General features: G+C 42.2%; 1 protein-coding gene across 1 annotated transcript; it reads left to right on the top strand.

Moving 5' to 3' along the window:
• The first annotated feature begins 5,167 nt into the window (after positions 1-5,167).
• Positions 5,168-14,288, top strand: LOC108922308 (ATP-dependent RNA helicase DDX18-like). The gene is made up of 14 exons (XM_018732363.2): positions 5,168-5,309; positions 5,546-5,737; positions 5,903-6,136; positions 6,621-6,756; positions 8,049-8,149; positions 9,058-9,257; positions 9,354-9,468; positions 9,764-9,903; positions 11,134-11,295; positions 11,460-11,612; positions 12,249-12,362; positions 12,501-12,557; positions 12,727-12,904; positions 13,421-14,288. The coding sequence occupies exons 1-14, from the start codon at positions 5,198-5,200 to the stop codon at positions 13,564-13,566; spliced, it is 2,040 nt and encodes a 679-aa protein (XP_018587879.1). The 5' UTR covers positions 5,168-5,197; the 3' UTR covers positions 13,567-14,288.
• Positions 14,289-14,306: the final 18 nt, after the last annotated feature.

Here is a 14,306-nt window from a genome sequence, read left to right as displayed (position 1 = left end):
AGCATACTTTTGGTGTTGGTTTGTACTATACAGGTGGTCCCTGATTTACAATGGGGTTACGTTCCACAAAACCCATCATAATTCGGAAATATCGTAAGTAGAAAATGCATTTAATACACCTAATACACACCTCTGCGTGACACTATGAGCTTTGTCCGAAGACTCAGCTCCCGCTTCACCACCACAGATTGATAGAGCACCCACAAAACTGCTGATGGTGCACCAGACTATCTTTCAATCTTCTGTTACTCGAGCACAAGACTCCGTCATACTTGAACTCCTTCAGTCAAGTGTGTCTAACTGTTGACTGGCACTCCATGTAAACCCATCGGGTCGATCCCAGAATAATCGACGTGAAGCCATCTTGTGAGCTCGTCATCAGCAAGGAGAAGTATTGTATTTGGATGCCATGCCAGCCAACTGACAGGCATGAGCAACACAGACCTATATGGACTAGGCCCTGGCAATGTAATATTTATCATGTTAAAAACAGGCAGGCTGTGTGCTGGAGACAATGCAAATTTATACTGCTAAAGTGCTATTTTACAGCAAAGGGAAAGAGTAATGTCAAAAATAAGTATATGACTCAAGTATCTGACTGTTACTCCTAGTGGGGTTTGCCATCTGCTTTACTGCGTCAAGCACTTACAATGTAATTGTGTTAAGAGCAATATCCCTGACCCACATGGTCGTACATTTTTTATGTATTATTTCCTCGAATTCTTGCATATTCCAAAGACTAGGTGAAAGAATGCTTTTAATATCTTTCTGTGCTATAAATGTGCCAGTGTTCTGTGAGCTTTCTTTTAAATAGAAATGCTTCTGCTATTGAGGTTGCATATAAACCGATATGAAATAATTGGAACACAGAAACAGAATGTGCGAAAATTCTGATAGCATTTTTAAACAAGGTTGAGTTCGGTGATAATCTTAACAACACATGACTTGGTAAACTCTCTTCAGAGAACAACACACAACTAATTAGTATCTGGGGAAATGTACCGATGCACAGGCTTCACTTCACTCCAGAAGCATGGGACACCAGAACTCCCAGAGGAAATTCCTAGACTAATCCGCAGAGGCACCATCGGAAGCTATTTTTGTTCACATACCTCAGGAAATCATATCCTTCCCCACAGCTCATTGCTCCCCCAGTGATATCAGCTGCTGGACACCAATCACAAAGCATCTATTGACCTCAAAAATCACCCAATTAAGTTGGAAAAAAATAACTGTCACATCAACACAAGTTAATAGTCTCCGGGGGGGCAAGGGCTGGCAAGAGAAAAATATCTTTAATATTTGCTGTTGGAATGTGGATGTTTAAAGTGAAAGTTAATTGTTTTATAACCATTTTGGCCTCATTTCATTATTAAAGTTGCAGGAACACTAAGGAAGTCATACTGCGCAAAGAGAATGAACCGTTTCATTGGTTTGATCAATAACATGCCCATCAAATGATACCTCAGTAACTATGACTGTTTTTCCCGGTACTAGTGCCAGTAAAGCAGTTATACTGTAATGCCCCAAAATTGTGCAGCCATCATGTAGTGTCATGAAAGCCAATTTAATCAATACACTTAAATCATCACTTAAGGTCAAAAGTTGTTTTCCTAGATCAGCTTTAGGAGTTTTGTTCATCTTTCTTGCTTTTCCCCTCACATTTTTAAATGTGCATTATTAATCTTATTGCTTATCCCAATTATTGCACTGTTTTATGCCTGTGTTGTTGGGTTGGCTACTAAAAAAATAAATAGAATTATGTTCAACTGAACTGACACCAGTGCATCTTTACAAGTGGCTCTACTGACTTTTCAAATGCAGGATTTGAGCAGTGGTTTCACTGAACCGAATGAAACAGGACAGGCAGAAATCAGAACAATAAGGATTATCCAGCTTTGTCTCATGCTATTCAGTTCTGTGTCCTGCTGCGTTCCTTCATCATTCAGTCTTAATCAGACCTGAGATTCAGTCCCAGGGCCCTGCACTGTCATCTAGTTCCTATTTTATCCAGACCCATAAATGCATTATGCAATAAATCACCAGGCTCAATTAATCCTACATGCCCAAGGTATTCAATAATGAATGCTCATGAGATACTGAGATTGTGCGGCAAGCCAGCTTTCCAGATTCACTTTGTCCGGAAGACTGCACCTCTGCCAGACAGGGAAACCCACCTCCTCATCTCTGCACTACAAATGAACTAAGCCCTACAGACATTCGCAAATACAACACTCACACACACCCTAATAATAAAGTTACAAAGGTGGGCCAAGTGGGAGTGACGCCAGCTGCATATTAAGTGTAGGCACCATAAAACAAATGCATCAAGACCTACATTTGTAATAATTTCCATAAATCTCGCTTCGCTCTGTATGTTGTGGAGGTGGAGTCGGCCTTCCTTTCAATAATGGACTACAAATAGCATTTACTGTACATAGTTCATAACCACAGAGCACAGTACATTAATATAAATGCATTGTGACAACCCCAGGGGGAAATAGCCTGCGAGGGGTGCAGGTCTGACCTCTGACCTTTGACCACATTTAGGCTCGTTGTACAAACCAGTGCTGCGTTTTAAAACAATATAAGGAGATGAGCTTCGACGACAAACAAATTGCGGAATCTCTTGGAGACCACGCGCCCTTCGAACTGTGACATTTGGATCCCCTTGTTGTTTGGATAAAGACCCTTCAGACCTTGACCCTCACTTCCTTCGGATCACAATCACCGGACTTCGACCCTCGAAATCGGGGCCCCAACCTAGATCACAACTCGGACCTGTGTCCACAGAATCAGACCCTACCCGGACCATGTTCTCCTCTGTGACGGACCCGCGCAGGCCTGCATGTCTTTGCGCTACTGCTTTGGGATTTGTGCACCTGGGATGATGAAGTGATGACATGTAAAAACAATGTGTGCGTTATGAACACTTCTCAGTTGAACTATGTATAAATCTTTAAATATTCTCTGCTATACATGCGCAACATATTTACAGCTGAGCTGTGTTGAGCACTTAGCTGCTCCCGTATGACTCACACACACTGTCTGAACCGCTCGTCCCATACGGGGTCGCGGGGAGCCGGAGCCTAACCTGGCAACACAAGGCGTAAGGCAGGAGGGGGAGGGGACACACCCGGGACAGGACAGGAGAGGACACCAGTCCGTTGCAAGGCACCCCAAAAAGGCATCCCAGTCAGTCGCATCACGAACCCCAGACCCACCAGAAAGCAGGACCGGGTCCAATCCATTGCGCCACCGCATCCCCCACTCCTGTATGACTTCCATGTGCAATTTATTTATTTTTTTTACAGAAATTCTATTTTACTTTTTTGAACTTTTATTCACTTTATTGCCAAAAAATAGCAATTACAAAACTTAGTTTCATGAATAGAAGAAGGAATCAGATCAAAATATTACAACAAATGATGCCAGATAGAATATAACAAAAAGAAAATAAAAGGATAAATACAGTAAGTAGAAAATTTTAAAAAATACACACACACACACACACACACTTTCCGAACCGCTTGTCCCATACGGGGTCGCGAGAAACTGGAGCCTAACCTGGCAACACAGGGTGTAAGGCTGGAGGGGGAAGGGACACACACAGGACAGAATGCCAGTCTGTCGCAAGGCACCCCAAGCAGGATTCGAACCCCAGACCCACTGGAAAGCAGGACCCGGTCCAACCCACTGCACCACCGCACCCCCTAAAAAAAAATATTCAGCACAAAAAGGGTTTTTACAATTTACAATAGTGTTCTTTCTTCTCCCATCTGGCAGGCACTACAGATCACTGTGCACTAAAACAACCAAATACAAGAAGCTTCTTTCCCCATGGTGTTATGGCCATGAACAGCTGATTGCTGTTGGTCTGTGCAATACTTTCTCCCTCTTACGTATTCCCTCTCTCATTATTTATTCCTTCCCATCCCTGCACTTGTTGTATGTATGTATCTTTATTTGTGTGTGTATATGTTGTGTTTTTTTTTTTTGGTTTGTTTGTCTACTCTACACTACAAACCATTGTGAACAGAAGCCGAATTGCTTGTATGTGTATGCATACCTGACCAAACAAATCAGATTCGGATCTGATTCTTTCTTTCGTAAACGGGAAAGAAAGGGTTTGAATTACCGAATTTATACTTATGTATGTAATATTTGGCTAATAAGGTTAATTGTGTGGCACCTATTGTGTCTCTCATATTTGTAAAATCCAAGTAATACATGCTTGATAGAGAAATCGAAGAAGAATCAAGTTTCCACTACATTAAGGTCTGACCACAATTTGTCTGTCTCTTCGGAACCAAAATATGTGAAGAGCTTTTTCTGGCAGATGTCGTGTCAATGTCTTTAAGTCTTTGGATGAAACATTTACTTGAGGGAAGCGCTTCGTACGCCTGAGGGCGAACTGGCACGGCGGCACGGCGCACGAGTGCTGTGAGGGGACGTGGGTTCCATCCCCGCTCAGTCAGTGTGGAGTTCACATCACCCTGTGTCTGCGTGGGTTTCCTCTGGGTGCTCTGGTTTCCTCCGGGTGCTCTGGTTTCCTCCCACAGTCCAAAGTGATGCTGTTCAGGTGGACTGGTGCCACCAAGAATCACCCACAGTGTGTGTGTGTGTGTGTGTGTGTGTGTGTGTGTGTGTGAGATAGACAGAGTGTGTTTCACTGGTGTTATGTTATCTGGCATTCGTAAGTCTCCTTACGAAAAACTTAAGAAGTATTTGCTAAACGAGTCCAGTCCACCAGAATTACAGTACAAAGCTGCCATACTGATAGAATGTAATTTTAACCCACTTCTCAAGAAATATTGACTTTTTTATATAGAGTGTACCTGTTGTTCCAAATAACAGAGACGTTATGTTTATTCGGCCGAAAATTAATAACAGCAATTGACTCATTTCGTTCTTCACGCTCGTACACAACGCCACACGTACATGTAGTGTACGCACCGGAAGCAGGACAGAGCATTACCGTGCCGTAATATATGTTTAAATATATAATACTTTTAACGTGTTTTTTTTTTGATACTGTATTTTTGTTTTTTGACGTCCTCGTTGAAAACGTGTCGGTCGTAAAAATTTTCCGTCAGGCAAAAGGAGAGACACCCTGTTTCATTTTCCTTCAGGCGGTCAAATGGGTCCTACTCTACAGAGGGGTCCTAGCGCCCGCACGTGCACGTGTCTCGCAAACATGGCAGACCTACAGATGAAACTCCTTCGGAAGAAAATTCAAAAAAGAACTGAAAAAAACAAGAAACGGAAGTTGTTAGAGAAACAGACTGAAGAAGTGAATGCCGACAACGGTAATTATTCTAACTCTATTACTGCAGTTTTAAATGAAATAAATGGTTTACTTGTAAACTAAGCGCGCCGGCCCGGTCGTGACACGACGGACGTCGAATGTGACGAGCAGCCGAGGAGTTCCGCCGTTCGTTTCTGTGCCTGGCCACGTTCTTCCAATTGAACTCGATAAAAAAGTATTTTAAATGCTAACATTTATGAAAGATGTAAGTGTCTTTTCTGCTTCTCTTCTGTTCAGGAGGATGTGCCTGCGATTTAACGGAAGAACTTGTTGTTGAAACGAGGAGGGAGCTGCAATCAGTGGCCCAGAAGCTCTCAGAAACAAGGAAGGAATGTGAAGAAGCTGCAGCTGAGCGCCAAAAAGCGGCCAGTGGGTCTCCCGTGAAGAGTAAGAAGAAAAGGAAAATAAAGCGGGTGGATGAGGCTGCAGGTTTGTCTTCACTGTTGTGTTACCAGCCCACATCCCTTTTTCACCAAGGTGACTTACACTGTCTGCTACATTACTTACTACTCATCCATACAGCAGCGGAACACACACTCACATGCTGTGGGTGATCCTGAACTGTATAACTCCATTTTTCAAATTGTTTTTAAGGGATTAAAAAGGCTAAAAAGGAGGAGTATGAACTGCAGGAGAATGGAGACATGATGGAGCAAGAGGAGGAAGATGGTTCTCACAGAAGTCCCAGAGGTGCAGAACAATCTGGACCGGGGTCCAGGAGCAGAGAGGTTCACAGCGTGGAAGGGGAATCGGAGACTGAAGAGGAGATGAGCAAGAATGATGACAAAGAGGAAGAAGAAGAGCAGCAGCTTCCACTAGGACTTACTGGTATGCATCTATAGAATGAAGCCCAGAGTGCAGTGCTGAATGTGCTGTATGTTGCACCAAATGATTTGTAAATGGAGTCCAGGAATGTTATGTGATTGTAGCTTGCGTATGATGGTATGTAGCCAGTAATACAAGGTAAACGTGCCAATACTAGTGTGAGGAAAGAATCCAGCTTGGAGCGTTGTAAAGCAAATCATTTCTGTGTACCTGTCCGTTCCTCCATGCATGTACTGTATGCGACAATAGATGAAATGAGTTTCGAACTGAGGTGTTGATGGAGTACTTTGGTAATTGTTTGACAGAGCTAATTCATGATGCAGTTGCTGTAAGTTTTCCAAGCATCACTTAAATGCACATTGCAATGTGTGCACTTACTCGTAGCTTTGACTCATGGTTCAAGTGGTGTTTGTATATTGCCATAAGTGTTCCAGATTTTCTGTGTAGTTGCCACAGCCAAATGTTTTCTTCTCCCTGTGATGCCCAGGTGCTTTTGAGGACACGTCCTTTGAATCTCTGGCTGGGATGGTGAGTGAGAACACCCTGAAGGGAGTGAAGGACATGGGTTTCCAGCACATGACAGAGATTCAGCACAAGACCATCCGGCCCTTGCTGGAGGGCAGGTGAGTTTGCAACAGACTTTGCAACAGTCACTACTTCATTAGTTGCTGCAGGTAATGAGGAAGCTCAGCAACTGAGGCTATGCCAATCCATTTCCTGTTCTTTTTCCATTAGACTTGCACTTTCCACAGTGCATCTGTACTTTCGGAACAAAAAAAGATAGTATTTGAAATAATCTGTGTAGGTGTCTCATCTGGATGGGCCATGGAGCCACACCCATCACATTTACCGGTGAATCATTGAGTGTAGGTGGCACAGCAAGTAACGCTGCTGTCTCAAAGTGCCTGGGTGGTGCGAGAGGACATGGGTTTGATCGCCACTCAGTCTGTGTGGAGATTGTGTGTTCTCTCTGTGTTTGCGTGGATTTCCTCTGGGTGCTCCGGTTTCCTCCCACAGTTCAAAGACATGCTGTTCAGATTCCCCATAATGTGTGAGTGACAGAGAGAGTGGGTTTCACTATGTATGAATGAGTGACCCATTGTAAGTAGTGTATCTGGCAGTGTAAGTCACCTTGGTGAATGAGGTGTGTGGGCTGATAACACTACATAAAGTTCATTGGAAGTTGCTTTGGAGAAAAGCATCTGCTAAATAAATGTACATGATTTCTGTTTTTTAAAAGCTTCAGTTTGGGAGAAATCTTCTTGTGTGACAGCTCACTTTCCACTCACAAGGACATGGGGAGTATATGGTGCCAGATGTCAGAGAAAGCCATAATCTTGTCATTAAGCTCATAATATCGACATGAGCCACTAGTCACAATGGTGCTTTTAATAGATATTTGATGTTTTTGTGCTGTTATTTGAAAAAGGCATTATAACTATTATTATACTTGAGACAGCAGCGCTACGTGGTTTAAAACGTACAGTTTGCCGGAAAAGATGCATAAAGTGAAAGTTTAGGCTTTTCTGTGACTTTGAATGTCTTCTTCAAAATCTAGTTTTTCCTCAGTTGTGTTCTTTTTTTCAGCAGTTTAATTGCTTCTGTGTTTTTTTCCTTTGCATTATCAAATTATTGTACCTCCTTTCTTTTTACTAAAGTCTCCAGCAGCCAAGAGGCACTTATGGACATCTAATGGGTTGTCTCCTCCAGTCAGTGACTTTTTTAGCCAATTGTCCCTCCTGACTTTAGCTGTAGAGATGATAAGGCTGTATTTCAAAGTGTATGGGAAGCTGAAACAGACTTTTCCTTTCTTATATAACCTCAGTTCCACACAGGAAGCTCCAGTGGATTACGTGTTAGACTCAGCCCAAAGAGATCTAGACTGCTTTGTGACTGCATGTTTTCTGTTGCACAGGGATGTCTTGGCGGCTGCTAAAACTGGAAGTGGGAAAACGCTGGCCTTCCTCATTCCGTCAATTGAGCTCATTTACAAGCTGAAGTTCATGCCCAGAAATGGTAAGACTCAGTTTTGACTAAATGTCTCACTCATCAGAACACCAATGAGAACATGTTTGAATGTGTCAATGTAGAGTTCCAAAAGTACAGCTCTAAGGACACTCCCACGCAATAGTATGCAACACCTTGACCAGTTTTCCAAATCTACTGAATCACGCGCACAATATATTTACATTATAAGTGATCATTTAAAAACACCAAAAGTGTCCCATCCATTTGTTATGTTTTAGCAACATGCTCATGGGAAACAGTACAGAGCTGCCGCCACTTGCTTCGCAGTAGGATTGGTGGTTCTTTAGCCATGGAACATGGGCTGTGTTGCTTGAGATTTGCGCCACACATAGCATTTTGAATATTGCCTAAAGCTCTTGCTTGAGCCCACACGAACATAACACCTCTGCCCCACATTGCAGCCGGCTCGTTCTCATGCTTTCTGTCAAACTTACGATGTGTTTAAAGCTGTCTTTCTGGAGAGTTAGGGTTTGGCTTCTTTTGTGCCACTCTGCTACCAAACTGTGTGGTTCCTTCAAAGTGGCAAAGTTGCTTTCTCTCAAGTCTTGTGCTTTTTCCATGCTGAGTTTTAAAAGTCTTTTCTAAGCACTACCTGGATTGTGTGCGCTGTAGTTTCCCATGATGGCAGGAGTGAAAGCTCGAATAATGGAGAATGTTTAAATACCCTTTACCTGTGGTCACATTCTGTTTGCTGACAGCTTAATATAAGAGTGTATACTGTGTGCTTCTTGTCTTAGTTCTGGGCATCCTAAATGGAGCAAGGCTGCACTAAGCTTACTGTATACACGAGTCTTGTTTTATTTCCTTGTTGTACACTTACAGTTGATCTCTGTGTCACTTGGTTTTAAAAGTTGTGTGTTTTTGGACATTTTTAATTTGTCTACCTTTGGTTTCAGGCACGGGGGTGATCATTCTGTCACCCACCCGAGAGCTGGCCATGCAGACGTATGGGGTGATGAAGGAACTGATGGCTCACCATGTGCACACTTATGGCCTCATCATGGGTGGCAGCAACCGCTCTGCAGAGGCTCAGAAGTTGGCCAATGGCATCAACATTCTTGTAGCCACCCCAGGGAGGCTGCTAGACCACTTGCAGGTACTGTACAGTTGTTTTGTTTTTCCACTGGTTCTTAATAATAAGGTTCTCTGCTACAGGTGAAATTTGCTAAACACTGTACTCTGTGTCTTGAAGAACACACCTGGGTTCATGTACAAGAACCTCCAGTGCCTGATCATCGATGAAGCTGACCGCATTCTGGAAGTGGGATTTGAAGAGGAGCTCAAGCAGATCATTAAACTTTTGCCAAGTATGTAATACTAATCGGATGCATGCACTGAAAGTTTTGTGAATTCTGCAATTATTTATTTTATAATCTTCATCATAGTAAAGAATTCATTAAAAATCAATTGTCAGTGTAAAAAAACTGTGTAGGTATGAGTAGATTTTTTTTCTTTGTTTGTAAGTACAAAGAACTAGTCAGCAGTGATATTTAATCCAGTATGCTCCTCTTCCGTACTATTTTTGATAGTTGGCTGTCTGCCGTGGTATTACACGTTATTGAAGAAACTCTGAACAGCTGTTTCTCCATCCCCTACCCTCAGAGCGAAGGCAGACTATGCTGTTCTCTGCCACGCAAACCCGCAAAGTGGAAGATCTGGCCAGGATCTCTCTGAAAAAAGAGCCTTTGTATGTAGGTGTGGATGACAACAAAGAAAAGGCAACAGTGGATGGCCTGGAGCAGGTAACGGTTGTTGGGGTTCTGTGTTTGCGTTTTCATTCCTGTGGATTTCCCATTGAACAGTGTGTTAAATATAATCCTTTGGAGACTTCTCCATTGTTGCATAATAGAGGTTTTGAGCAGCCAAGTACCTGTGTCCTTCGACTTACAGTGCTGTGAGAAAGTATTTTCACTCTTTCCAGTTTTGTGTTTTTGCACCTTCTTGACAGTGAAGATGATCAGATCTTTGTCAGTTCTGCACCACTGTGCTTTAATTTTCAAATTATTAATTTCTTCAAATGTGACACATAGTCTTCCTCTTCCTCATGACAGTTCACACACAACATCACTAAACTGCTGTGCTTCTGCTATGCTAGTATTTGTAAGCGCTGCAACCCTAGCACAGCTCAGTTGGACAAATGTAGGAAACTCTGACCTTGAAGTGCGTTCAAGCCTAATTGAAGATCTTCATTTTGTAGGTTTTGGGGTTTATTTAACCCTACCTGGAGTTTCATTCAATAAAAGTTTTGCGTTTATTCATGTAGCCGAAGTTTTTTTCTCTATAAAGTGTCTCCACCGTTTAACCAGCATACGTTACAGGGGTACCTGCATATAGAATCGGTAGAGTGCAGTTTATTTTAAACAGATAATGAAGTGCAAATTGATGCAATAGATAGCAGATGATGGAAGAAGTGAGGCTGAAAGATGTTTTGAGTGGGATTCAACAGGGAGAGAGGGAGCTAATTCCTCTTTTGGTATTGGACCTTGTGTGTGTGTATGTGTGTGAGAGAGAACTGTCATGAGCAAGAGGAAGGATATATTTCACATTTAAATAAATGAGTAATTTGAAAACTAAAGCACAGTGGTGCAGAACAGAAGATGCAAATGGAAACATGTATGTATGTGACACCATACAATGCTAGGCTGTAGCTGAGAGCGTTGGTACATAGTTCCCACAGTGCATTGTGCCTCGCAGTCTCTCACTCTCTGGGTGCAATTTCCAAATCCGATCTTGATTTATGGCACCGGACCAAATGTCACATCCTGGAGCAGGTGTGGCTGACAAGATGAATAAAAATTCAGACTGATTAACAATAAGTGGTATAATAACTGCAGACCAGAACTGGATATCAGAGGATGAGTCCTGGAAAAAAAAAGCATAATAGGATAATATCTTCACTGCATGAAATTAAGTTGGATCTAGATTGTCTTTCAGAACTTACATGTTGCACCAAAAAATATGTGCCATTTCAGGGCTATGTGGTGTGTTCTTCCGAGAAGAGGTTCTTGTTGCTCTTCACCTTCCTGAAGAAGAACCGCAAGAAGAAGCTCATGGTTTTCTTCTCTTCCTGCATGTCAGTCAAGTTCCACTATGAGCTGCTAAATTACATTGACCTCCCTGTCATGGCCATTCATGTAAGTGACTGTGTTCCTTGTGTCATCAGTTCAGTGGTAGTATAGAATCTATGGTCTATGGGTGTATGACCTACAAATTGGCACTGGAGATACTAGAGCATCTTTGTCTCTTAATTAATACTTTTAAGAGTGTTTCACAGTATAATGGAATTGTTGTCTAACAGGGTAAGCAGAAGCAGACAAAGCGAACCACCACCTTCTTCCAGTTCTGCAACGCAGACTCTGGTATCCTGCTCTGCACTGATGTGGCAGCCAGGGGCTTGGACATCCCAGAGGTTGATTGGATCGTTCAGTATGACCCTCCAGATGACCCCAAGGTAAGCACAGGGCACATATGATGTGTGTGCTACTGAGGTCCTCAGTGGGAGAAGATGATTCACTGCTGTGTTCTTTGGGTAGGGTTTCTCAGCTTGCTCAAGAAAAATCCAGCTAGTGGTTTGAATTAGTGGGCCAGTTGTTTTGACTACATGTAGTGTGTATTTATCTGTGCCTTTCTTGTCTGGTCAGTGAATACATTAAAAGGCTCTATAATGGAGTACTTGGAAAGTCACTGCAGTGATTTTGTGTGCCAGTTGTGCTGTGGTTGGTGATGATTTTAAATTGTTGTTAAATGTCCATATTTGTGAAAACCAAAGTAGCTCAAAACAAGTGATTCTTCATGGGTAAATTTTAGACAAGGAGTTGTATTATTTCTACACAATACTTAGTGTTTTCTTTTTATTTTACTTTTGTTTTCATGTATGCATAAATGAGAACAGTTTATAGTAGTTTCATTTTGGTAGGGGCCTCCTAGGGGCATCTCATGGTGGAGCTCCAAGTGGGAGGATAACTGGGTCTTTTCAGTGTAACCCAGTGGGTTTTACTGAAATAGACTGAGAAGGTCTAATGATAAGGCATTAAACATTTATATAACTATGTATTATATAACATTTATGTAACGTTTCTCTTGTTAGGAATACATTCACCGCGTTGGTAGGACAGCTCGTGGGATTAATGGAAGAGGCCACGCCCTCCTAATCCTCAGGCCTGAGGAACTGGGCTTCCTTCGGTTTCTGAAACAAGCGAAGGTAACTCTCAGGATTCCATATTCAAGTTCTGCACACCATACTTATCTAAAGACTAAATACTGTTAGGTAATTTCAAAGTTATTTTTTTATTCTTTTATGCATTTTATAAAAATGCATTCTGATTTATCCTCATTTCAGGTTCCACTGAGTGAGTTTGAATTCTCCTGGAGCAAAATATCAGATATTCAGTCCCAGGTAGGCTCTTTCACCCAGCTTGTGCAGTAATACAGGTGGAAATGAACCACTTTTGGGGCCCTCTGGCAAGTATGACATTAAATCTGGAGGCTGTGGAAGAACAATGGTCTGAAGTAGATCATGAACTTGAGATAAACGGACTCAAGTGCACTGATTGTGTCCCTTGCAGCTGGAGAAGCTCATCGAGAAGAACTACTATCTGCACAAGTCAGCACAGGAGGCATATAAGTCGTATGTGCGAGCGTATGACTCTCACTCCTTGAAGCAGATCTACAGTGTCAACACCCTGGACCTCCAGAAGGTGGCGCTGTCTTTTGGCTTTAAAGTTCCTCCTTATGTTGACCTCAGTATCCTTTCCAAACATTTCAGCATTGCTTATTCTTTGTGTATATTTTTACACTGCTCTCGGAAGTGCTTTTTATTCGTTTTCCCAGGAATTACAACTGGCACAGCATATTTGTGCCCTTGTTTTCATGAGTCACTTGGTTGGATTCTTTCTTTTTTAAAGGAAGGCCCTTACAGGCATGCTAGTTTAGTCAAACAGCACAGTGCTGTTTAAGGTATAAAGGAGGTGCATCACCTGCATTTCTGTCAGTCTTATTGTTCATGTAGCAGACACATTCAAAGAGACCTGAAAGCCTTCGGGTTGCAGGGCAGTTAAAATAATGTTCATTTGGTCTTTCCGTCATTAGAACATGACTGTTCATGTGTTCTCATTGACCTGGAACCAATTAATTTACAGTACAGGATGAAAATTTGAGTACGCCTGCCAGAAACGGAATGGAAAGTGGTGGTAAATTGATTTAATGAGTCTTGGCAGAATTGTTGCATGCACAATTCTCCTTAACTGGCGTTCCTCCAAGATGTGAACAGCAGCAAGGGAATAAAGCTACAGAAGAGAGGTGGAGGCGGTGGCTTTGGCTACCAGAAGTCCAAGAATGTGCACAAATCCAAGATCTTCAAGCATGTGAGCAAAGGCAAGAGTGACAAAAGACAATTTTCCCGCTAAGTGTAGGAGGAGCGCCTCAGTGTCATCCAGGACCAATATGGAGATGTAATGCTTATGGCAGCCCACTGCTGCAGGCTTCTTTCAGACATGTTTGCATTCTGTTTGTCAGTGACAGCTGTATGTCTTTATTGTGGCTTTCTTTCCCTTCCTGTTGTTCTGCTGGTTTAGGAAACATGCAGTAATTTCTCCTGCATTTGTATTCATGAACTGTAAACAGATTGTAATAAAAAAAAAAACTGCCACCTGTTGGATACCTGGGCCTCAAATCATTGCAACAGCAGAAACAACAGATTCAGAACCTCATGTATACCACCTTGTTTGATAGTGGGGGAAGGGGAAAGAGGCTTCCAATTTCTGGTCATAGCACCCTTATCTAGAGGGAGTGTTTCAAGCTTCGAGATCCATAAGATGACAGTGGCAATTTTTTTCCTTTTTGCTTGCTATGCCACCACGATAGACTGGACGTGACACGTTTGTTGCTATGAGGTATTGTATTGGCATTGTTTTCAAAATAATTACGTAGCTAGGGGAACATAAGGGGTTTAGTTATAAGTTCTCACAGATTGTATGCAATTACTTTGAACTTTTAATTTTAAAGTTGTAACACAGGCAGAGTTAAAACAACTCAAGGCAATGTGTATTTTCATATATGTCACAAGGTCTTCTCTTCAAAATATTAATGTAGCTCTCAAAACCTAAATTAGGTCACATTGAGATGTAGGAATGAAATTAGGGGGAGA

This window comes from Scleropages formosus, chromosome 1 (genome assembly GCF_900964775.1).
Source record: "Scleropages formosus chromosome 1, fSclFor1.1, whole genome shotgun sequence".
In the NCBI taxonomy this organism is placed as follows: Eukaryota; Metazoa; Chordata; class Actinopteri; order Osteoglossiformes; family Osteoglossidae; genus Scleropages; species Scleropages formosus.
This window is presented reverse-complemented; position numbering and strand designations above follow the sequence as displayed.